We start from the raw sequence: 24,053 nt of genomic DNA, 5'->3' as shown, positions 1-24,053 counted from the left end.
GGCATTTGCACTTCTTTTGTGATTCTTCAGTTACTTCAGGTCATCTGGGTGTATACATGCAAGTCACAGGGGATGCGATGGCTTGGCTTGGTCTCAGAAGCATGACATTGTCCTCTTCCCGACCTTCCCTACCTTTTCCCTCCTGTGCGGTTCTCTCACAAAGTGAATGGCCTCAGCCACAGCTTCTCTGCAGCTGCATCAGACTGTGGCGACAGGCATGGTGGCTCCTGCAGGGCCTGCTGTTCCCACGGAGCCCAGTCTTGCTTGCCGCTGCAACCTGGTCACCATTTTGCACCGAAAGTATGTAATTCTACAGAATGAGAGCCAACATGCTGGGAATGGAGGCGTCTTTATCACGGTGCTCTGCATATTTTAATCTTGGGTGGAAAGTATGGAAAAGTATGTGACACCTGTGGTTTGATGCCAGAAGGACGTTGTGAACTTGAGGTGGACTGAGGATGTTCAGGTGCAACAGGCATCCCGGCTTCATTAAATGAGACTTCTCCATCTCCCTGCCAGGCACGCACAGGTGTATGGCCACATCTTATGTGTTATCCTTATCTAGAGTGCGCCTTGTCGTCATGCTTAAAGTTCCATGATGATATTCTGCCTCATAGAGTAGGTCCCAAACCACATTCAACACAGAAATGTACTCTTGCTATTCTACATAGAAAGTGCTTTCATATACCAAGTGGGAGAGCAGTCCTAAAATCTGGGCTGGAATCGCAGAAGGAAGGCATTGGAAAGCAACAGATTCCCTAGTCCAAAGCTGATTTTTGATGAACCTAGAAACAGGACCAAGAGAAGTGAATTTGCCTAAGGCCCTAACAGTGTCTCACGGTAGCATTTGAACCTAACAGTTTCTTGACCTATTTCTTTAAATGATTAGTCATGCTTCCTCTGATTCCTATATAAACGTATTCCTCATTCATTCTTCTGTTTCAGTGAATTATTGCAGTGCTACCACGTAACAGTATTTACGAGTCAAAATGTGGCAGTGTTTATCCTTTTCCAAGGTTTTTAGTTGCACAGTTTGTCAAAGTTGTGCTTACAGTTTCTTGTTGGTTGCAAGGTGTCCTTTCAGAAGCCAATTGTGTGGTGTATTTACGTTGATTGTTGGAGGTAGCTTGGTTAGAACCTACTTCGAGTGTCTGGTGTGGGCCTGGGGGCAGTGACAACTGCCCGCTTCATGGGCAGAGATGAAGTAATTGCTTCCTGGGAACTACCATCCTCCTGGCCACACTCTCTAGCCCATTTCATTTGTGTTGGTTTCCTTGGCATCTGCATGGTTCTGGCTTCATGTGAGTCTCATTTATTTTAGCATATGACTTCAGGCTGTGGGGAAGAATGGCCATTTTAGCACAGAGATGCACACAAAGGAACAACTGGCTAAATGTGTGTGAAGACATTCTTGGGGGGGGGTTTATTTCTTTTATTCTGTAACAGGCAGTTTGGGAAGCATTCTGGACATGTGGCCTGCGCTGTCACAGTTCCTCCCTGCAGGATCGCAGATGTTTGGAGATTGTAGTGATAACTGTTATCATTGAGAATGTCATTCTCACAGGCTCTAATAAGTCAGGATTTATTCAGTGTTAATTTGTTAAAGATAACTGTGTTTCTAGCCAAATCCATGGGAGACGTTTCTCCTGGCAGTGTTGCTGTGGGTATTCCCGTGGCTTAGTCTTAGGGGAGCACACGCCTTTGAATACTGCTGAAGCTGTGAGTACCCAAAGCGCACCGGAGTACTTTTGCCATACGGGGTGTTAGTCACTGATACACGTCTCAGTCAGACCTGATGGATTCTTGACCCCTTCCTTTTTTAATTTTTTAATTTTTATTTATTTATTATTTTTTTTAAGAGCACAACCCCTCAGGTGGCCACCATGAATCTCTGGTGTTTTCAGTTGGCTGCAGCCTATTTGTCATCTGTGGTTCAAACATACTCGAAGCCTGATGATGCTTGCCTCGGTTGTTCTTCTGCTGTGTGACCTCCGTGCCCGCAGGGTTCAAGACTGTAAGAGCTGGGAGCCACCTTCACAACTACCAGGGTTTCCGGAACCTCCTTTATCTACTCCTGGGGATGGAAGAGATGTCATCAGAGTCGGAGGCCTATTAGGTTTACATGCCATTGATAAAGAATGAGGTTTTCTTTTATATAAGGGGAGCTTCTTATAACGTGCTTTACTAGGGTAAAGAAGCTTTTGAGGTTTGCTTTCTCTGGAAAGATAATTTGTGATCCTGCAGTTGTTTTCAACAAAAATATAATTTGCATACCAGTGCATGTTGTATTACTGAGCACTGGCTGACAAATGGTTCTTAACTCGTCATTCACTCCGCCACTGTTTCTTGAATGGCATATGTGTGCCAGCTGTAGTAGGAACTTGCTAGGCTCTAGGACTAACCCTTATGAAATAGGGGTCCTGGGGGAAGCAAATGCATATAACTATAAACATTTGAGGGGATATCAGAGGGGGTGCCTATAGGTGCAAAACTTCGTTCATTCATTGCCCCATCTAGGAGGTTTTGTGTCTTAGCAGCGTGTTCCATAGCAACACATCCCTCTATCAAAATATTCATCATATTATTTTGAAATTCTCTGCTTAGGTATGTGTTTTTCCGACTAAGTTTAGAACTGGTTAAGGACAGGCTATGGCGTATGTATTATATATATCTACACACACACACATATTTATATATACACATTACCATTTTAAATATACAATATATATTTATATATGTACACACATATATATTTCTTCCTCTCTATACATACACACCATACACATATATATATATATACACACACACACACACACACTTCTACTGCCAAGCACAGAAAGTCAAAACTCGGCAAGAGTTCTTTTAGTGTTCATGAAAAAATAGATGTGTTAGTTGAGAGCGTCCTTAAGTTGCCAGGGGAAAGACAGGATGGATTCACAAAGGGAGATAGTGTGTTTTTTTTTTCTTTGTTTAACTCTTGAATTCCAAATAATTCTGACTTATGGAAAAGTTGTAAAAATAGTATAGAGAATTCCCATATACTCTTCCCTCAGATTCCCCAAACATTTCACCCCATTTGTACTTTCTCTCTCTGTGGATATAATTTTTTTTTTTTTTCTGAAATGTTTGAGAGTGGAAGGTAGAATGCAGAGCAGGGTGAAAGGCGGAAGGAGAGAGGTGGGTTGGGAGGCTTTTTATTTTTTTTAACCTTCTAAGATGGAATTTCGCTCTTGTCATCCAAGCTGGAGTGCAATGGCACAATCTCGGCTCACTCTAACCTCTGCCTTCTGAGTTCAAGTGATTCTCCTGCTTCAGTCTCCCGGATAGCTGGGATTACAGGCGCCCACCACCATGCTCGGCTAATTTTTTATATTTTTAGTAGAGGGGTTTCACCATGTTGGTCAGGCTGGTCTTGAGCTCCTGACCTCTGATGATCCACCTGCCTTGGCCTACCAAAGTGCTGGGATTATAGGCGTGAGCCAGTGTGCCTGGCGATTGGGAGGCTTTTGCAGTAACCCAGAGCGCTATGATGAGGGCTGGACCTGGTTGGAAATGATGAGGAAGGTGGGAAGTGGTTAGGTCTGGCATATATTTTGAAAGGAGAGTTTAAATGGGTTGGATGACAAGAGAGAGAAAAAGAAGTTTTAAGGATGATGTCAAGGATTTTGGCCTGAGTAACTGGAAGACTAGAGATGCTGTTATTGGGATTGGGAAGACTATGGGAGGAGTGGGTTATAGCAGGGGGAATCAAAAGTGTGTTTTCGGCATGCTAAATTTGAGGTCCAAAAAGGGATGTGAAGAAGTGTTGGCTGGGCACCGTGGCTCACGCCTGTAATTCCAGCACTTTGGGAGGCTGAGGCGGGCAGATCACCTGAGGTCAAGAGTTCGAGACTAGCCTGATAATTATTAAAATCGATGATTGATGTTTACTAATTAATCATATTATTGCTTCTAATACTGCAGGGGTGAACACCTACCTGTGATGTTGTTCCTAATATCTAGGGACAGAGAGCATTTTAGTTTTAATACCACAGTAGGTGTACACTCACCCTGTGACACTGATCCTAGTATTGAGAGGGGTAGAATATGACGTGGCTCCCAACATAACAATGAATGGACAGCCACCCGGTGATATTGCTCCTAATATTCACAGAAGAAGCATATGATATTACTCCCAATATCCCAGGGAGGGTACAGCTCTTCTGTGATATGGTTCCTAGTATCTGGAGGGGGAGAGGATGATAATAATTCCAGTATCGCAGGCTGTCTTCACCCACCCTGTGATATTGTTATTAATATCCTGGAAGGGAGAGGATGATATGACTCCCCATAGAGCAGGAGGCTTACACCCAGCCTGGGATATTGTTCTTAATATCCATGGAGAGGAGAGGCTGATATTACTCCCAATATGGCAGGGGGTGTACATCCACCCTGTGATATTCTTCTTAATATTCCAAGGCTGAGAGGTTGATATTACTCCTAGTATTGCAGACACCGTACACCGCCGTGTGATACTCTTCCTGATATCTGGAAGGGGAGATGGTATTAATCCCCATATCGCAGGAGGTGAACATGTACTCTGTCATATCTTTCCTAGTATGCAGGGAGAGAGAGGATAATATTATTCCCAATATTGCAGAAGATGTACACGCCCCCCCCCCATGATATTGTCCTTAATATTCCAAGACACAGAAGACGATGTTACTCCCAATATCACAGAAAGTGTACACCACACAGTGATGTTGTTCCCATGATCCAGGAGGAAAGAGGATGATATGCCTTTCAACCCTTGCACCCTGCAATGCTGTCACCCTGCAACACCGACACCAGCTCAACCTGACATAGGACCAGAGGTGCTGGCTGGGGGTGTTCATTGCTTCTCTTTTCTCCCTTGGCAGACTCAGTAGAGGAAACTGAGACCGAGCAGCCGCAGGAACAAGGTAGGTTTTGCCAGTGGCTCAGGCTTCCTCTGGTTATGAGCTGGGACTTGGAGTAACGCCGGGGGAGGGGACAGAGGTGAGTACAGTGGGCATTGGATGCGGCTGTCACACCTCTGTGGTGTGGGCCGGGGACTTGAGGGACATTGCTTGAGGTGGGCCTGAACCTCCCGTCCACTCTGGCACTGGAGGCTGTGGGGTCCCACACTTCTTCCAATGAACGTGCTGACCCCCGCCTGGTCCCCGACCGAGGTGGGGCATCCTTTCCAGTGCTGGGGCCCACATGTAGCTGTGGGTTCCTTTTTCATGACCTGGAGAAGCTGCAGTTCACCCTGTGCTCTGCCTCAGAGATGGGAGGCCACACAGCCCTCAGCGGGTAGCAGAATTCAGAGCCTTAGGTTGCAGGGGCCTCAACTGAGGTCCCTGAAGGGTCTGCTCCTTCCTGAGGGGCTGATTCAGGGAGGCCCTCCCGTCTCCCCTCTGCGGCTCTGTCTCTTCCCCTCACACAGGGTCCGCATGTGGACAGCCTGGTGATGTGGATGCACCAAGGGCCCTTGGAAGTTCCCGGGGAATGGGATCCATCCCAGTACATTTGGGATGCAGGCACAAGGTCCCAGAGGAGGCCCGGGAAGCCAGTGCGGAAGGGAAGGCTGTTGTAGGTCTGCCTTGGGGAGGGGGTGGTTCCACCCTCTGCCAAAGTCTCTGGAGCAAAGGCACGTGGCTCTCCAGCTGCCCCGGAGGCCAGGGTAGTGGCTGGGAGGGGCTGTGTGCCTCTGCCGGGTCGGGAAGATTTCTTAGCTAATCTAGTGTTGTCAAGTCACATTAGCCTCTAAATCATATTTATTTATTTTTTTAATTCCAAGGCTTTACAGTTGAATAAGGAGACAGTTTGTATTGAAAATAGTTTTTACATGTGAGCTTGAAACAGAGAGTCTGTTTAAATCTAGTTTTTTCCTTCCCATTAATGCCTCCTTTCATCCCAGGTTTTCCAACAGGAAATGCGCTTGTTTGCTCACCTCTGGGAGGGGGCTTTGGCTAGGAATCCACCAAAGCCAGCAGGCACCAGTGGGCTGCTTGAGCAGTCTGGCCTTTGTTAACCCTTTAGGAACCGTGGGCTTCAGGTTTTCAGACCATCCAAGGTGAAGGTGGTCACAGGGGCCTAGAAGCTTTCCCATCCTTCCTGCAGGGATGGTCCGTTTCCCTGCACGGAGCTGGGTACATGGGTACAACACCCCTGTCCTGTGCCGTCGGTGGCTTTACCAATTTTGCATAGCAGCGTTTGAGCTGATCAATAGCTCTGATTGACTGTTGAGGATTTCATGGATTCCTGTACCCCACCGGGGGGCCCAATATGCTGACAAAAGTTACATTTGTAGTTGTAGTGCTGCATATACATGGGTCCAGTTAGAAGGCTTTGATTGTATCTAAAGGGAAAGGCGTCTCTGAGGGATCACTGAGCTGGCATAGTCTCCTAAAACCATGCTATCATGTGGGCGACAAAGCAGGACAGGAGGGTGATTTTGTAGGAGAGTCAATTTTGTAGGAGAGTGATTTTGTAGGTGATTTTGTAGCAGGGCCACGGGCCTGCGTGTTCTCTGTGTCCCCGGAGTTCATACGTGCTCCAGACCCTGGGTTTGCATTGCGCATAATTCTCAAGGGCTCATGGCAAGCTGCGCCAGGGACACAGAGGACGGGAATGCGGGGATCCTGCCCCAAGTGGACCAAGGACTCACTGTTGGACTCTAATCTGTCTAGGTGTTTTTGTGACTTGCAGAAATACCTCCACCTTGCCTGGGCCTGGAGCCACAGGAGACCCTGCCGAAGGTGAAGAATGTTCTGGAACAATGCAAGACCTGCCCAGGCTGCCCCCAGGAGCCAGCGTCCTGGGGTCTCTGTGTAGCATCCAGCAACGTGAGCTTGCAGGACCCCGAGGAGCCCTCCTTCTGCTTGGAAGCTGAGGACAACTGGGAGGATCCAGAGGCCATGAGCTCACTGCTGCTGTTCCTGAACACCTCTGGATTCAAGGCCAGCTTCTGTGGCCTGTACAACCTGGCGCTGCCATGGCTGAGCAGCATGTTCAGCAGCTTTAGCGACGAGGAGGAGCTGACTGGGTGCCTGGCACAGGCCCGAGGGGCGGCCAAGAAAGGTGGCCTCCTCATGGCCCTGGCCAGGCTCTGCTTCCTTCTGGGGCGGCTGTGCAGCAGGAGGCTCAAGCTGTCCCAGGCCCGGGTGTACTTGGAGGAAACACTGGGGGCCCTGGAGGGCAGCTTCGGGGACCTGTTCCTGGTGGTGGCTGTGTACGCCAACCTGGCCAGCATTTACTGGAAGCAGAACCAGGAGAAGTGTACACAGGTGGTTCCCAAAGCCATGGCCCTGCTCCTGGGGACGCCTGGCCACATCTGTAGCACCGAGGCGGACGGGGAGCTCCTGCAGCTGGTGCTGCAGTGGGCGGTGGGTGGCCAGAGCCAGCAGGCCTAGGCCCGGGCCTGCTTCCTGCTGGCCAGGCACCACGTGCACCTCAAGCAGCCTGAGGAGGCCCTGCCCTTCCTAGAGCAGCTGTTGTTTTTGCACAGGGACTTGGGAGCCCCAGACGCTGCGTGGCTCTCACACTGCTGCCCACTCCTGGCTGACATCTACAGCCGCGAGTGCCTGCCCCACCTGGTGCTGAGCTGTGTCAAGGTGGCCTCATTGAGGACACAGGACTCGCTGGCTGGTTCGCTGAGGAACGTGAAGCTGGTGCTCCAGAACGCCCTCCAGCCCCAGAGCCTCCCCACCCAGACTTCCCACTACCTCAGGCGAGCGCTGGCCTCCCTAACCCCGGGCACAGGCCAGGCGCTGCGCGGCCTTCTCCACGCCAGCCTGGCCCAACCGTACAGCCACCATGGCTACCATGGCCCAGCCATCACCTTCATGACGCAGGCGGTGGAAGCCAGTGCTGTTGCCGGAGTACGTGCCATCGTGGACTTCCTGGTGGCCCTGGCCTGGCTGCATGTGCTTCATAGGCAGAGCCTGGTGGCCCTGAACATCCTGCAGTCTGTCCAGGATGCAGTGGTGGTCAGCGAGGACCAGGAGGGTGTGATTGCCAACATTGGTGGCCGTGGCTCTGAAGAGGACGGGCCAGACGAGGCAGGCAGCCGAGGGCTACTACCACGCCCTACGGGTGGCTTGGCACCTGGGCCAGCGGAGGAACCAGGCAGTGGTGCTGGCCAGCTTTGGGACCTTGTGCCTGCACGCGGGTGCCAGCAGGCTGGCCCAGCACTACCTCCTGGAGGCTGTACGTCTGTTCTCGAGGCTTCCGTGTGGGGAGTGTGGCCGAGACTTCACCCACATACTCCTGGGCTACCTCTTCACCCGCCAGGGCCCGGCCCAGCAGTGCAAGGGCTACTACGAGTGGGCCCTTCTGGTCGCCGTGGAGATGGACCACGGGGAGAGTGAGTGCCCCAGTTTCTCCTGTGCGCCTTCTGGGGCCACTTGGGTCAGGGCACACCTGGGGTTTGTGATTCGGAAACAAGTGGTGGTTTTTCCACCATCGAAAGCGCTGAGTTATGGCCAGCAGCAGATGTTGGCAAACGCCCTGGAGACAGGCCGTTCCCATGTAGGGCCAGCCCCTCTGTACCCTACTGAGGCAGGCAGCTCTTCCTGGTTTGCCCAGGGACCATCCTGCCTTGAGCACGGAAAGTCCTGCGTGCTGGGAATCCCTAGACATAACCCTGGGATCAAGGCATGTTGTGCTGAGCTAGGACTTGGGGCCCCTCCATGAGCCAGGCCCTGAATGCCAGTTCTTGTGCCTGTGTTTGCTTGGTATCTCGGGAACCCTGTGCACCGGTCATCCCACTTCACAGAGGACACAGGGGCGGGTGATTGGCCAAAGCCACAGAGCAGTTCACGCAAAAGCACCTCCTGCTGAGTGTGCCAGGCCCCACCCACAAAAGGGGCTTGTGGGGTCCTCGGGAGGGAGGTGCTGAGCGTGGGAATGTGAGCTTCAGGCCAGAGAAGCCACAAAAGGGTGAGTGGCGTGATGGCGGGGCAGAACGTGGCCCCGGGTTAGGGAAGCCTCTTTAGTCTGGGACCAGAGGGTTGAGAGGATTTAGTCAAGTAATAGGTGTGGATGAGGGGCTGGTGGTGTAGCCTGTGTGAAGGCCCAGGGGTGAGCGAGTGGGGGTGAGTCAGCGAGGATGGGTGGGGTGTGAGTGGTGGTGAGTGAGTGGGAGTGTGAGTGGGGGTGAGTGAACAGGGCTTATGCAGGGAGGTGCAGAGTTGGGAGGGGGTGGGTTGAGTGCTGGATGGTGAGAAGCTCTTCTGGAGAGCTAAGCAGGGCCTGGGGCCTCAGGCTGTGGCTTCGCCTTTTCCCCAAGAGCACTGGGGAGCCATGGAGTGCTATCGAACAGTCAGTGCAGACCGAGCAGTGAATGGACAGTAGCTGGGCAGGGCTGTCCGAAATCTAGGCCGCAGAGAATAGATGAGGAAGTTGAGGATACTATTGAGTCCCCTCTGCCTTACAGTGCTTTGTCATGGCATAGTGAGACCACTCAGAGGTGCCTCCTGTGGCCTGGACCAGAGCTCCAGGGGCTGTGCCCAAATATGAATCTGCTCATTTCCCAGCACAGGCCTGGCACCCACTCTTGGCCCTAGGAGTGATGAGATTTTGGAAAGGACCGTGTGAAGGGGCCCCGGTCCCACACATCTGCCCAAGGAAGGTTGGGGGGTTCAGACCCAGGCTTCTTCCCCAGGGACATTCTCTGAATGGAAGGAGACCCTCCAGGAACCCAGCTCCCCAGCCCCCACTGCAGCCTCCAGTGGCTCCTGGCACAATAGCCTGTGGCACCTCCTCCTACGAGGCCCTCCCCTGGGTGCTGGGGGATTCAGACTTGGAAATGCAGGCCAGGGAACGGGGATCATGCTTCCCTGTCTCCCCACCCTGAGCTGAACGGTCCGGGAGACCGAGGGCGGGGCTGATACCCCACATGCTTCCTTGGGGTCATTTTTGAGTCACTTTCAGTAGTTTGTGTCCTTCTAGGAGTTTGGCTGTTGTGTCTAGATGGTCTGGCTTCTTGGTGTACAATTGTTCGTAGTGTTTTCATGGAATCCTTTTATTTCTGTCAGGTCGGCAATCATGTTTCCTCTTTCATTTCTGATTTTAGAAACTTGGGTTTGTAATTGTTTATTTATTTTTATTAGAGATGGGGTCTCATCATGTTCTCCCAGGGGGGTCTTGAATGCTGGCCTCAGCGATCCTTCCCCCTCGGCCTCACAAAGTGCTGGGATGACAGGCGTGAGCCATGGTGCTCAGTCTCTGATTTTAGTCGTTTGTGCCCCATCTTTGTTTTCTTGGTCAGTCTGGTGAAAGATTTGTCAATTTTGTTATTATTTTCAAAAAACCCACTTTTGGTTCTGTTGATTATCTCTTTTGTCTTTCTATTCTCTGTATTTTTACTTCCCATTTCCACTCTCATGTTTGTAATTTTCTTCCTTTTATTCACTTTGGGTTTAGTTCATTTTCTAGTTTCTCAAGGTGGAAAGTTAGGCTTTTGATTTGAGATTTTTCTTCTTTCTTTGAATGTAGACATTTACAGTTATAAATTTCCCTTTCAGCACTGCCTTAGCTACATCTTGGTGTTTTTGATACACTGTGCTATTTTTTTTTTTTTAAGTTTTGCTCTATTGCCCAGGCTGGGGTGCAGTGGTGCAATCTTGGCTCACTGCAACTTCTACCCAGGTTCAAGTCATTCTCATGCCTCAGCCTCCTGAGTAGCTGGAATTACAGATGTGCACCACCACACCCGGCTAATTTTTGTATTTTTTTTTTTTATAGAGACAGGGTTTCTCCGTGTTTCCCAGGCTGATCTCAAACTCCTGGACTCAAGCGATCCTCCCGCCTCGGCCTCCCACAGTGCTGGGATGAGAGGCGTGAGCCACCGTGCTGGCCCGGGCTGTGCATTTGTTTGTATTCTTTTCAAATTAATTTTCAGTTTCCCTGATGGTCTCTTCTTTGACTCACTGGTTGTTTAGGAGTGTGTAGTTTTCACATATTTTTGAATTTCCCACGTTTCCTTCACTGTCGATTTCCAGTTTCGTGCCAGTACAGCTGAAGAACACCTCTGCTTTGGTCTCAGTCCTTCTCCCTTCACTGAGGCTCATTTTGTGGCCTGGCACATGGTCTGTCATGGGGAATGTCCCATGGGCGCTCAAGAGGACTGTGTATTCAGCTGTTGTTGGGGGGCGTGTGTGACAGATGTCCATTCGGCGTACCTGGTTTCCAGTGTTAATCTTCGGAATGTTTCTGACACTAGAAAATCAGAAGCTTTCCACCGTTCCCAGCGCCCTGGCTTTGGGAGAGGCCAGCGAGCTTGTGGGTTTGGAGCCTGGTTGCATGAGAGAAGCATGTGTGGAAATGCCAGGGGCCGGCTTTGAACCCCATTCCCCCAACATGATGCCATGTGTGGCAGACATGACGCTTGGCTTTGCTCTCTCAGGGTTCCATCTGCGACAGGGGCTACTTGTGCCCCTGGCCTCATCATCTCAGGCTGAAGGCGGCCCTGGTCCTGGCCAGAGGGGCTTTGTGAAGCAGAAATAGATGGCCTGGTGCAGGGGCCGAGCCTGGCCAGGACCTCGGCCCTGGGAGTTGTAAAGAAGGCCGGCCTGTACCATGAGCATGTGCACCAAGCTGTGCCCATGTCACGGTGTGCTCGGCGTCTGCCCTTGCACAGGTGCATGGCCTGTCTGAGCTCAGGCTCCCCGCCTACGGGGCCCAGGTTCACAGAGGTGTGAAAGAGGCAAGCACGGCGCAGGGGCCTCCGAGCACAGCCAGACTCGCTTCGATGCTGGGAGGCTGACGTCTTCCATTTTGTCTTCTGCCCAGGCCAGCTGCCGGCCATCCAGCGGCTGTGCTACTTCTACAGTGTCGTCATGCCAAGCGAGACCCAGCGTGTCATCTACCACGAGTTCCAGCTCTCCCTTGCCCGCAAGGTGGCCGACAAGGTGCTGGAGGGGGCAGCTCCTGGAGACCACCAGTCAGCTCTACCTGTCCCTGGGCACTGAGCGGTGAGGGCTGGCTTTGCAGTGGTGGGGGTGTGGAGGGGGGCAAGAAGGTTGGGGGGACAGGGTAGGGAGGGGGGCACAGGGAAGCTGGCCCAGGGGCCTCCTCAGCCCCTTTCCTTTGGATCATTTGGTTCCTTGGCATCAGATGCTTTGAGCTGGTGGGTCTGGGGTCGTCCCAGGGCTGCTGCTGGCTCGTGAGTCCCAGCTTGAGCCTCCCTTGTTGGGTCAAAGGTCATCTCAACCCCAGCAGAGGCAGTACGTGCACTCTGGGCTGTTCTTCCTACTATGGTGGCTTTTGTCATCTGACCTGTGCCTGCCCCGAGTCTTCACTCCTAGCCTTCCTCTGTCCCCTTAAATGTGACCACAGCAGCCATCTGTGGCTTCTCTCCCACAGAAGACAGAGCCAATTGTGTCACCTGCTTCCCTGGGGCAGGGTTTCAAGGTCTCACGTCTCATATGTGGCCCACTCGGCTTCCCCCGAGCATGCTGACCTGGTGGGGTAACCATGGCCCTGGCCACCCCACCCACAGGGCCTGGTGACATTTCTGCAGTCACAGCCCCTCAAGTGTCAGACTTACTGAGAGAGCAGGGAAGGAGCCAGATTCCATGGGGACCCGGGAGACTGGTTCCAGTCTTGGCCTCAGGTTCACAGAAGGAAAATGGGCCAGTGTGCTAGAGCCATGCTTCTCAAAGTGTAGTCCCCGGACAAGTAGAGCAGCATCCATGTCACCTAGGAGCCTGTGGCAAGTGGGAGTTCTAGGGTCTGCCCCAGGCCTGTGGAGCCAGAAGCTCTGGGGGCAGGGCCAGCAAGCTATAAGGACAGGCCTCCGGGTGACTGTGATGCCTGCACACCTTGAGAACCATCGGCCTAGATAGCCTCTGAACACTAACGGCTCCTGGTGCGTCTGGAGAAGACACCGGCCATGTCTGGGAGGCAGGGGAGATGGACTAGCACATTCCTCCTGCCACAGGGCAGCATGATGCTCGATTCCCTCAGAAGGATGTCCTTCATCTTTTCCATGCCGTGTGTGTTCACCCTGGCTCTCCCAGCAGCCTGGGAAGGGCAGAACACTGCACACACAAGAGGGCCGTTCCCAGTCCCCACATTCCAGATTCATCTGTCACCAGACCCACGAGAGGAGGCAGACTGGTTCCAGGAGGATGAGAGCCCTTGTTCTGACACCTGTGTCTGATTCCAGTGATTCCAGGGCCTACAAATCCGCTCTGGACTACACCAAACGAAGTCTGGGAATTTTCATTGACCTCCAGAAGAAAGAGAAGGAGGCACATGCCTGGCTGCAAGCAGGGAAGATCTATTACATCCTGCAGCAGAGCGAGCTGGTGGACCTGTACATCCAGGTGAGTGGCAAGGGATGCAGGAGGACCCCTGTGCTGTTCACTCTCTGTCCATCCACCCATCCATTCATCCTTCCATCATCTATTTACCTGTTCATCCTTCCATCCATCCATCCATCATCCATCCATTCATCATCCATCCATCTATCGTTCATCCATCCTTTTATCATCCATTCACCCGTCTATCCATCCATTCACCTCTCCATCCACCCATCCATTCATGCTTCCATCATCTATCTATTTACCTGTTCATCCTTCCATCCATCCATTCTTCCATCATCTTCCCATACACCTGTGGGTGCTTCCATTCACCCATCCATCATCCATCCATCCATCATCCATCCTTCCGTCCATCCATCCATCATCTATCCATCCATCCCTTCGTCCATCCATCCCTCCATCATCCATCCATCTGTCCATCCATCCATCCATCATCCATCCACCTCTTCATCCTTCCATCCATCCATCCATCCATTCTTCCATCATCTTCCCATACACCTGTGGGTCCATCCATCCATCCATCCATCCATCCATCCTTCCATCATCCATCCATCTGTTCGTCTTTCCACCCATCCATCATCCATCCATCCATCATCCATCATCCATCCATCTTTTTATCCATCCATTCACCTGTTCGTCCATCCATTCATCCATCCATCCTTCCATCCTTCCATCTATCCTTCCATCCTTCCATCCATCCATCCTTTCATCCATCTTTCCATCCATCTTTCCATTATCCATCCATTCAGCTGTTCATCCTTCTATCCATCCAACCATCTTCCATCCATCCATGATCCATCCATTCACCTGTCCATCTATTCATTCATCATTCATCTTTTTATCATCCATCCATTCACCCATCCATCCATCCATTCATTCACCCGTCCATCCATCCATTCATCTGTTCATCCATGCCTCCATCCATCCTTCCATCATCCATCCATTCACCTCTTCATTCTTCCATCCATCCATCCTTTCATCATCCATCCACTCGCCTGCTCATCCTTCCATCCATCCATCCATCATCCATCCATCCTTCCATTATCTATCCATTCACCTGTTCATCCATCCCTACATCCATCCTTCCCTCATCCATCCATTTACCTGTTCATTCTTCCATCATCCATCCTTCCACCATCCATCCTTCCACCATCCATCCTTCCACCATCTATCCACTTGCCTGCTCATCCTTCCATCCATCCATCCATCATCCATCCATCCTTCTATCATCCATCCATTCACCTGTTCATCCTTCCATTCACCTGTTCATCCTTCCATTCATCCATCCATCATCCATTCATCCATCCATCATTCATCCATTCTTTTATTGTTCATCCATTCAGCCTCCATCCATCCACCTGTTCATCCGTCCATCCTTTCATCCATCCATCCTTCCATCATCCATCCATTCACCTGTTCGTCCTTCCATCCATCCATCATTCATCCATCCATCATTCATCCATCCATTTATCCATTCATCCATATATCCATCAATCTATCATCCATACATCCTTCCCTCATCCATCTACTCACCTCCTGTTCATCCTTCCATCCATCCATCATTCATCTATAAATCATTCATCCATCCATCCATTTATCCATCCATCCATCCATCCATCCTTCCATCATCCATCCATCCGTTCTTCCATCATCCATGCATTCATCTGTTCATCCTTCCATCCATCCATCCATCCATTTATTTATCCATCCATTCATCCATCCATCCATTTATCCATCCATCCACCCATCATCCATCATCCAACTGTCCATTCATCCATCCATCATTCATCCATCCTTTTATCATACATCCATTCACCCGTGTATCCATCCATTCACTTTTTCATCCATCCATCCATCCATCCATCCATCCTTCCATCATCCATCCATCCATTCTTCCATCATCCATGCATTCATCTGTTCATCCTTCCATTTATCCATCCATCCATTTATCCATAAATCCATTTATCCATCCATCCATTTATCCATCCATCCATCATCCATCATCCAACTGTCCATTCATCCATCCATCATTCATCCATCCTTTTATCATCCATGCATTCACCCATGTATCCATCCATTCACTTTTTCATCCATCCATCCATCCATCCTTCCATCATCCATCCATCCATCCATTCTTCCATCATCCATGCATTCATCTGTTCATCCTTCCATCAATCCATCCATCCATTTATCCATCCATCCATTTATCCATCCATTCATCCATCATCCATCATCCATTCAAGTGTCCATTCTTCCATCCATCACTCATCCATCCTTTTATCATCCATCCATTCACCCGTGTATCCATCCATTCACTTTTTCATCTGTACATCCATCTATCCATTCATCCTTCCATCATCCATCCATCCATCCTTCCATCATCCATCCATCCTTCCATCATCCATCCATCCTTCCATCCATCCATCCATTCATCCATCCATCCATCCATCCATCCATCCATCCATTATCCATGCATCCATCATCCATACTTCCATCATCCATCCACTTGCCTCCTGTTCATCCTTCCATCCATCCATCTATCCATTCATCCATATATCCATTCAGCCATCATCCATCGCTCCTTCCATCATCCATCCACTCACCTCCTGTTCATCCTTCGATCCATCCGTCGTTCATCCATCTATCCATTCATCCATCCATCATTCATCCATCCTTTTATCATCCACCCATTCACCCGTCTATCCATCCATTCATCTGTTCATCCATCCATCCGTCCATTCATCCTTCCATCATCCGTCCATTCACCTGTTCATCCTTCCATCCATCAATCATCTATCCATCCATCCATCATCCATCATCCATCCATTTATCCATCCATCCATCCAACATCCATCCATTCATCCATCATCCATCCATTTATCCATCCATCCATCATCCATCCATACTTCCATCATCCATCCATTCACCTGTTTATCCTTCCATCCATCCATCATCCATCCATTCATCCACCCATCCATTCATCTACCCATCCATCATCCATCCACCCATCCATTCATCCATCCATCCATCATCCATCCATCCATCATCCATCCTTTCACCCATCCATCCATTCACCTGTTCGTCCTTCCATCCATCCGTCATTCATCCATCTACCCACCAATCTACCTATTAATCCATCCCTCCATTCATCTTTCTGTCCATTTGTTTATCCATACATTCGTCTATCCACCATCTATCCATCCACATGTACATACATCATCTACCCTCCACCCATCCATACATTATCTACCAACGCATACATACATACAGACATACACACATCATTCCACCCACCCACCCACCCACTCATCCATCCATCCATCCATCCATCCATCCATCCATCCATCCATCCATCCATCCAAGCATTCATCTATCCACATACCCTTCCATCCATCCATGTGTCTACATATCCTCATCCATTCATCCATCCATCCACTCATTCCTAAGCCACTGCTGAGCACCTGTTGTGTGCCTTTTCCCTCCCTCCAACTGGTTCCCTCACATCCTCCGCCGGTGGCCAGCATCTTCTCCCTGAGGGCAGAGGCGCGGCCCCTCACAGTGCACAGCACCTGCTGGTATACACCACATGCTCAAATAATGTGACCACTCAATTAACACACAGAAGAACTTGCTCCAAGCCACATGTGGCACATCTCCTTATAAAATGAATCTATCATAGTGGCTGTTTTCAGAGGCTTCTCCAAACACAGTGTGATCTGGAACAAATTGTGAAGCCCACGAGACTGATGAAGCTTTCATTATTGAGCACCTGCTGTATACCTCCTTGAGCTGAGGAGAGGGATGAAGAGCTCATGGCCAAGAGGGGACCAGGCCCACCCACAAACACTGCTGATGTGGCAGGGATGTGGCAACGCAGAAAGGAGCCAGGGGCTGGGCTCCCAGCAATCTAGGGGCCACGGAGATTGGTTTGAGTGCAGGGGGAGTGGGCTAGGGCTAGCCCTGTTGGTAGGATTCACAGGTGTCGGGCTCCTGGGCTGCAGCTGCTCAGTCACCTCCTGGCACTCAGGAGCATCAGTTCATTGTCCTCATGCCAGTGGTGGGGGCAGCCCTCATGCACAGGGTCTGAAAAATGCTCAAGTGTACCTGTAGTGTGTGAGAGGAAGGAGCCTGGCAAAGGTGCGCATAGCCACCTCGCTAGGTGTGGGCCTTGAGGGAACTTCTGTCTCCTTTCAGGTGGCACAGAATGTGGCCCTGTACACAGGCGACCCCAACCTGGGGCTGGAGCTGTTTGAGGCAGCTGGAGACACCTTCTTCAATGGGGCCTGGGAGCGGGAGGAAGGCCTGTCCTTCTACCGGGTGAGCTGGCCTGTGGGCTGATGTGGGTGGGCCTCAGTGGGGCACCTGGAGGGCTGAGGCACAGGTGTGGCAGGGTAGAGGCCTCCCAAATGGAGGCAGGGCCACCCATGCACATGATTAGTTTCCAAGTGGTCTCACCTGGAATGATATTGACCATGCCCCTGCCTGGGACAAACGCTCGAGGCCTGGACGTGACAATGGCTCTACCCTTGTACCTGATGACCTCAAGCAACCATGAGTGGGAAGTCCTGTCCCCATCTTCCAGATGAGGAAACTGAGGCTCAGAGAGGCACAGGGACATGTCGAAGGACACACAGCATATCAGTGGGAGGCCCAGGTCTGCATGCACCCCGAAGTGGGATGGCTTCTCCATTCCTCTGAGCTCACGGTGTGGCTCAGCCCCGGGCACAGATCAATGTGGGGATTTTAGAGCAGAGAGGAGTGCTGGCTCCCCCCAGTCAGACCTCCGGTGCCCAGGTGGGAGAGGCTGGTCTGCGGCTATCGGGTGTAGCTGGATGGGCCTCAGGTGACTCTTCAGCCCCCAACTTGGATGTCTGAACTGTGTGTTATCCCAGAGCACAGAGCTGTGTCGAGGTGCAGGGGTAGCTGGGGTGTGGGAAGCTCCAAGCACATGTTTGAGCTCTGAGGAGGGCGCTGGGCAAGGTGGGTGCTGCGGGAAACCTGACCCCACCTGCCTGTGTGGTAGGACCGGGCCCTGCCCCTGGCAGTGACTACGGGCAACCGCAAGGTGGAGCTGCAGCTACAGCTGTGCCACAAGCTGGTGTCACTGCTGGCCACACTGGAGGAGCCCCAGGAGGACTTGGAGGTTGCCCACATCGTCCTAGCACTCAGCATCACTCTGGGTAAGTCCCCTGAGCCCCCGCCCTGCCAGGACCCACACTTTGCCAGAGCCCAGCCTCCAGGTCTGCAGGCCAGGAGCTGAAACAGCTGCTGGATTTTCCTGGTCTCCTGTCCAGGCAGGCAGCTCTGCCCAACTGGCTTCCCCGTCCGGCTGTGGGGCACAGCCCGAGGTCTCTCACGCAGTGCAGAGCTCCCTGCCTGACTGAGCTCTGCTTCCTCTGCCTGTTCCCGCTGCTGACCACAAGGGCCGCCCAGTGTGCCCTCTGCCTTCCAGACATCCCAGGCATCTCGTTGGTCCCTGTATGTGTCAGGCTGAGTGGCACATTCCCTTTCTCTTATGCCCTTCCCACCCTCACCAACCACATGGCTCTCTGGCTGATAAAATCCCAGTTCCCCTTCCAGCAGTCTGCCCCTTAAGGCCGTGCATCCCCTGGTGCTGTGCCAGGGTCGTCTGTCCCCCTCCAGAGACAGGGAACCCTAGGCAGGCCACATGTCCCAGCGCCTTGTGCCCCGTAGCCCAGTACACAGTAGGTGTGCAGCTGACTCCCCAAGGTAGGGGGCTCTGATCCTGACACACCCAGGAGGAGTCGGATGTCACGTCTGTGGGTTGCCTGGAGCCGGGGAGCCCGGGAGCACCTGCACTGCATGGCTTTTGGGCTCCCCTGGTTAAAACCAGTGAGCAAAGGCAGGTGGCTATGTGTAGGCACAGAACTGGGCCATCCAAGTCCGACTTTGCCAAAGCCTCTCAGTAGACAGGAGCAGGCCTTATTAGTTCTGCTTTGCAGATGGGAAAGTGAGTCTGGGAACTTGGAAGGGAATGGCCAGAGCTGCCCAGGTGACCACAGGTGCCTGGAGACAAGCCAGGTGTGCTGTCTGGGGTCTGTATACCTGCTCCTGAGGGGCATGTTCCCTCCCTGCCCCAGGGAGCCACATCCTCACACCTGCCCCTTTGGCCTGCACCCCAGGGGACCGGCTGAACGAGCGCGTGGCCTACCACCGGCTGGCCGCCCTGCACCACCGGCTGGGCCATGGCAAGCTGGCGGAGCACTTCTACCTCAAGGCCGTTTAGCTCTGCAACTCGCCGCTGGAGTTCGACGAGGACACCCTCTACTACGTGAAGGTGTACCTGGTGCTCGGTGACATCATCTTCTACGGCCTGAAGGTGGGTGGGGAGGGACAGGGCTCGGGGTGTTCCTGGCCCCCTTGGAGTGGGATCTCCACCCGGACCCCAGAGGCCTGGGTTCCAGCCTTTCTTAGGAATGGCCCAGTGGCCTCCCTGGAGCTCTACACCCAGCTGGAGGAGCCGGCAAGGTTAGCAGGTAAAACCCAGCTCCCCAGATGGCCGGGTCCCACCCTCAAGAACTCAGTCTCAGCCAGGGAGGCTGACACATGAGTGGGCAATGGTGGCCTCTGGGTAAAGAAGGGGGATTGTAGTCAGGGGGCCCTCCTGGAGTAGGTGACACCAAAGCTGAGTCTTGACAGTCAAGTGTCAAGGTGCATTTAACAAAGAAAACAGGGTCGGGAGAGTGACATTTCAGAGGACGGCATCATCCTCACATTGAATCCACGTTGCAAGATCCAACCCAAATCTTGGCGCCTCCTCTAGGAAGCCTGCCCAGGGTGCCAGCCTGCACTGAGCAATTCCTTCCTGGAGTCCGGAGACACCTTGAATCTTCACATCACCCAGGAAGGGTGGGGTGGGACCAGTGTCTTACCATTGAGTTCACAGACAGGGAAACCCCAGCTCAGGGCAGGTGCAGTGGGGCGGGGCCCCATACAGCCAGGCTGAGGCCTTGTTAGGTCGGGTGTGTCTCGAGGGGAGGTGCTGTGCTCCCTCTGCCCCCAGCCCTGCAGGGGTGGAGAGCTGGGATTGGCAGACTGAGACCTGTGGTGTCTCCACCCATCTGCCCAGCGGGCACCGCCCCTCCTTAGCATCACACCAGCCTCGTGTCAGTGCTCCTTACGGGCTGAGGGGCCAGGGCACTCCAGTCCAGGGGCCGAGATCTTGGGGGCCTTAGAACAACATGAGGAGCTGGGGCAGCCCTAAGACCCTGCCCCGTATACCCCACCGCAGGCCTGGGGCTGCCCGGGAGGCCCCCGCCCAGTACTGGTGACACCTGGTGGTCAGACTTGGTTTCTGTGGCCTCCCAAGTCCCAGCCAGACAGGGAGGTGCCAGGTGTCAGGCCCAGGGGGACGCTGCTCACCGCTCAGGGGTTCGCCTGGGACCCAGGGGGACGGGCCTCCCAGAAGAGGCCTTTATCTCTCTTGGTCAAGCCTGTCGCCCACTCCGCCTGTCCAGGAGAAAGGAAAGCGCCAAATAGTACCCGAGAGGCCAAAGTCCACGGTTGGGGTCGAGGGGCAGAGGCCTCCTTCACCTCCTTCCCATGCACAGTCCTCCTTCCCATGCACAGCCCTCCTTCCCATGCACAGTCCTCCTTCCCATGCACAGTCCTCCTTCCCATGCACAGTCCTCCTTCCCGTGCACAGCCCTGCTTCCCGTGCACAGTCCTCCTTCCCGTGCACAGTCCTCCTTCCCGTGCACAGTCCTCCTTCCCGTGCACAGTCCTCCTTCCCGTGCACAGTCCTCCTTCCCGTGCACAGTCCTCCTTCCCGTGCACAGCCCTGCTTCCCGTGCACAGTCCTCCTTCCCGTGCACAGCCCTCCTTCCCGTGCACAGTCATCCTTCCCGTGCACAGCCCTCCTTCCCGTGCACAGCCCTCCTTCCCGTGCACAGCCCTCCTTCCCGTGCACAGCCCTGCTTCCCGTGCACAGTCCTCCTTCCCGTGCACAGTCCTCCTTCCCGTGCACAGTCCTCCTTCCCATGCACAGCCCTCCTTCCCATGCACAGTCCTCCTTCCCATGCACAGTCCTCCTTGCCATGCACAGGCCTCCGGGCCTCATCGTGACTATGCTGTCAGCACAGGCCAGCTTCCCACAGGGAGGCCCCCTTGGAATTCCCCAAGGGCGGCTGTCTTTGCAAGGCTGCACCCTCCTCCTCGTATAGGAGGCTCTGGACCCAGGGCCCAGAGGAGTGGGAGAAAAAGCCAGGCTGGATGGGACCTGGAAGGCTGGCAGAGAAGCAGGGGTAAATGGGCATCTTTGCCAATTTCCTCTAAAATGGGGTCCCCTTTAGTCTACACATGAGAGTGAGCCCTGGAATAGGGTGGATTAGGTGTTTACTGGCTCAGGCTGTCACTCACTACAGGCACATGGAAATGCACACGCAAATACAGGCACAGGCACACGCAGACACAGGCGCGCACACACAGACATGGACACACAGGCATGCACACAGGCACACACACAGGGACATGCACGCACAGGAACACAAACACGCACATTCACATGCACAGGCAGACACAGAGACATATGCATTGGCTGGCTCCTTCCTGTTTAGTTGGGAAGCCCCCACCCCTTCAGGAAGCCTTTGCCTTCCACCCCCGGCTGAGTCTGGGGCCTCCTGGGCTTCCCTCTGCCACAGCCCGGGCCACCCTGTGTGGTCAGTGTTCACTCCCAGGTCCCTCAGACTGGAAGCAAGGACGTTAGGCTCAACCATGCACCCAGTACAGAGTCCAGTGTTCGGCTGGGCCAGGGGGCATTGGATGAGCGGTGGCGGTGACTCGGGGCCTTCTCACGCCCCTGCTCCGTGTGTGGGACGGGGCAGTGAGGGAATGGACTGCTGCATCTTGGACTTTGTCATTGGCCCTGGGAGCCATCTTGAGATGGTAAAGAGGGACAGGCCAGGCATGGGTCTTAGAGAGGTCCCTTGGGTGACCCCCATGTGGAGGAGGTGCCTGGGGAGAAGCCGGGTGGGGGATGGGAGGGTCAAGGAGGAGGTCTGGGAGGCGGCATCCCAACCCAGGGATGGTGAGTTTGAGCCAAAGACGCATTGAAAATGGGAGTGGATGTCTGGGGAGTCACACTCCGTCAATATTTCAGGGAACATTGCCAGAGAGGACACCTGTGACATGGTTTTGTACCTGGCCTGGCCCGTGGAGGGCCTGGAAATGGTCAGCATGGACAGGGGCCAGAAGGGAGCCTGGGTCACTCAACGCAGTGGCCCTGCTGTGGCTTGGAGCCACGGGTCCTGCATGGAACTCTCAGAGCAGGCAGGATCTGCCCTGACCTCAGCCCATGGGGAAAGCAGCCACTGCCTGCAGAGAGGGTGGCACTGGGTCAGGAGGCTTGGGGTGAGTGGGGCGTAGGGACAGTCAGGAAGGCTTCCAGGGGTGTCAGGGTCGTCCCCACCTCCTGCAGCTGAGACCACAGCAGTGTCACAGGCTTCGGGGCTCATGGGGTGAGCCAGCATCGGATGGACATGTGGAATGACCTGGAGACAGGAACGGCCTCTGGGTAGACGGGCTCCGAGTCCCCCTTTTGCTGACCATGACCTGTCCCCTTCAGGATCCGTTTGATGCAGCCGGGTACTACCAGCTGGCACTGGCAGCCGCCGTGGACCTGGGCAACAAGAAGGTACAGCTGAAGATCTACACGCGGCCGATCACCATCTCCCACAACTTCCTCCTGGACTGCGAGAAGTGGCTCTTCTTCTACCAGAAGGCCAGGACCTTCGCCACAGAGCTCAGCGTCCACAGGGTCAACCTACCTCCTCTGCCACTCTGCGGGTGGGCCCCCTGGTTGGCCTCCAGCCACCCTCGCTGAGGACAGTATCCGAGGGAGTGGGTATTGTGCAAGGAGGATGATCTCCTGCCTCTCCTGGTGTCTCCCGTAGCTCATTTTCTGGGTAATGGAAGCATAAAAGCAGGGTTCAAATAGCAATAAATGTTTTTTTTTTTTTTTTTTTTTTTTGCAAAAACATACCGAAGTCCCCATGGCATCCTTCCCTGTGTGCTTCCTGGGCTGTGTCTAGGGGACAGCTCCTTCCCTGGTGGCAGCCCTCTGATCTTGGGGATGAGAAGGACCGTGAGTCCAACAGACCTGGGCCAGGTCACCATGAGCCTCGGTTTTCTTGGCGGCCAAAGGGGAGATGGTGATTGAACTCTGGGCAGCTCCCTGCTCTCCCTGCTCAGAGTTCTTGCTGTAGATCTCGTGCCGCCCTTGCCTTTAACCCTCAGGCCACTGTGCCCGGATGTGGGGGCTGCTCGTGTCCCTGTTCGCCATTGAAGAAATAGAGGCACAGAGAGGTTAGGAGACTGGCCCACCGTCACACAGCAGGTAGAGGCGGACACGCAGAGCCCAGTACACTGACCACCACACCACCCTGCCAGCCTGGAGCCAGGAAGGTGTCCCCCATTAGGACCCAAGGTCAGCTCCTGGAGCTCTCTCGTGGTGTCAGGAGAGCCGAAGGCCAGTGAGGGTGGCCCCGGGGATCCCTCACTCAGTGTCCTTTGCTCCCAGACTTGGTTGGGCCGAGCCTGGCCAGTCCCACCTCTGGCCACTGGTCAGCCCTGCGGGAAGGGATATGCAGGGATCTCCGCCTGTGTAGACGCTGCTACCCAGTATTGAAAGCCTTATCTGGGCTGCCCCCCAGCTGTCCCCACCAACCCCCTCCCCTTCCGGCCTCCGGCCGTCATTCCAGTCCC

At 53.4% G+C, this 24,053-nt stretch overlaps 1 protein-coding gene across 1 annotated transcript in view; it reads left to right on the top strand.

The window, feature by feature from the left end:
- Positions 1-23,240, top strand: part of LOC114675726 (SH3 domain and tetratricopeptide repeat-containing protein 1-like) — a 41,320-nt gene extending 18,080 nt beyond the window's left edge. Inside the window, 10 exon segments of the mRNA XM_077966396.1 lie at positions 4,899-4,940; positions 6,712-8,024; positions 8,026-8,368; positions 11,797-11,924; positions 11,926-11,978; positions 13,184-13,334; positions 17,526-17,648; positions 18,355-18,511; positions 19,475-19,671; positions 22,915-23,240. Coding sequence (XP_077822522.1) covers positions 4,899-4,940; positions 6,712-8,024; positions 8,026-8,368; positions 11,797-11,924; positions 11,926-11,978; positions 13,184-13,334; positions 17,526-17,648; positions 18,355-18,511; positions 19,475-19,671; positions 22,915-23,172 — 2,765 coding nt within the window. The 3' untranslated portion in view covers positions 23,173-23,240.
- Positions 23,241-24,053: the final 813 nt, after the last annotated feature.

This window comes from Macaca mulatta, chromosome 15 (genome assembly GCF_049350105.2).
Source record: "Macaca mulatta isolate MMU2019108-1 chromosome 15, T2T-MMU8v2.0, whole genome shotgun sequence".
Classification (NCBI taxonomy): domain Eukaryota; kingdom Metazoa; phylum Chordata; class Mammalia; order Primates; family Cercopithecidae; genus Macaca; species Macaca mulatta.
This window is presented reverse-complemented; position numbering and strand designations above follow the sequence as displayed.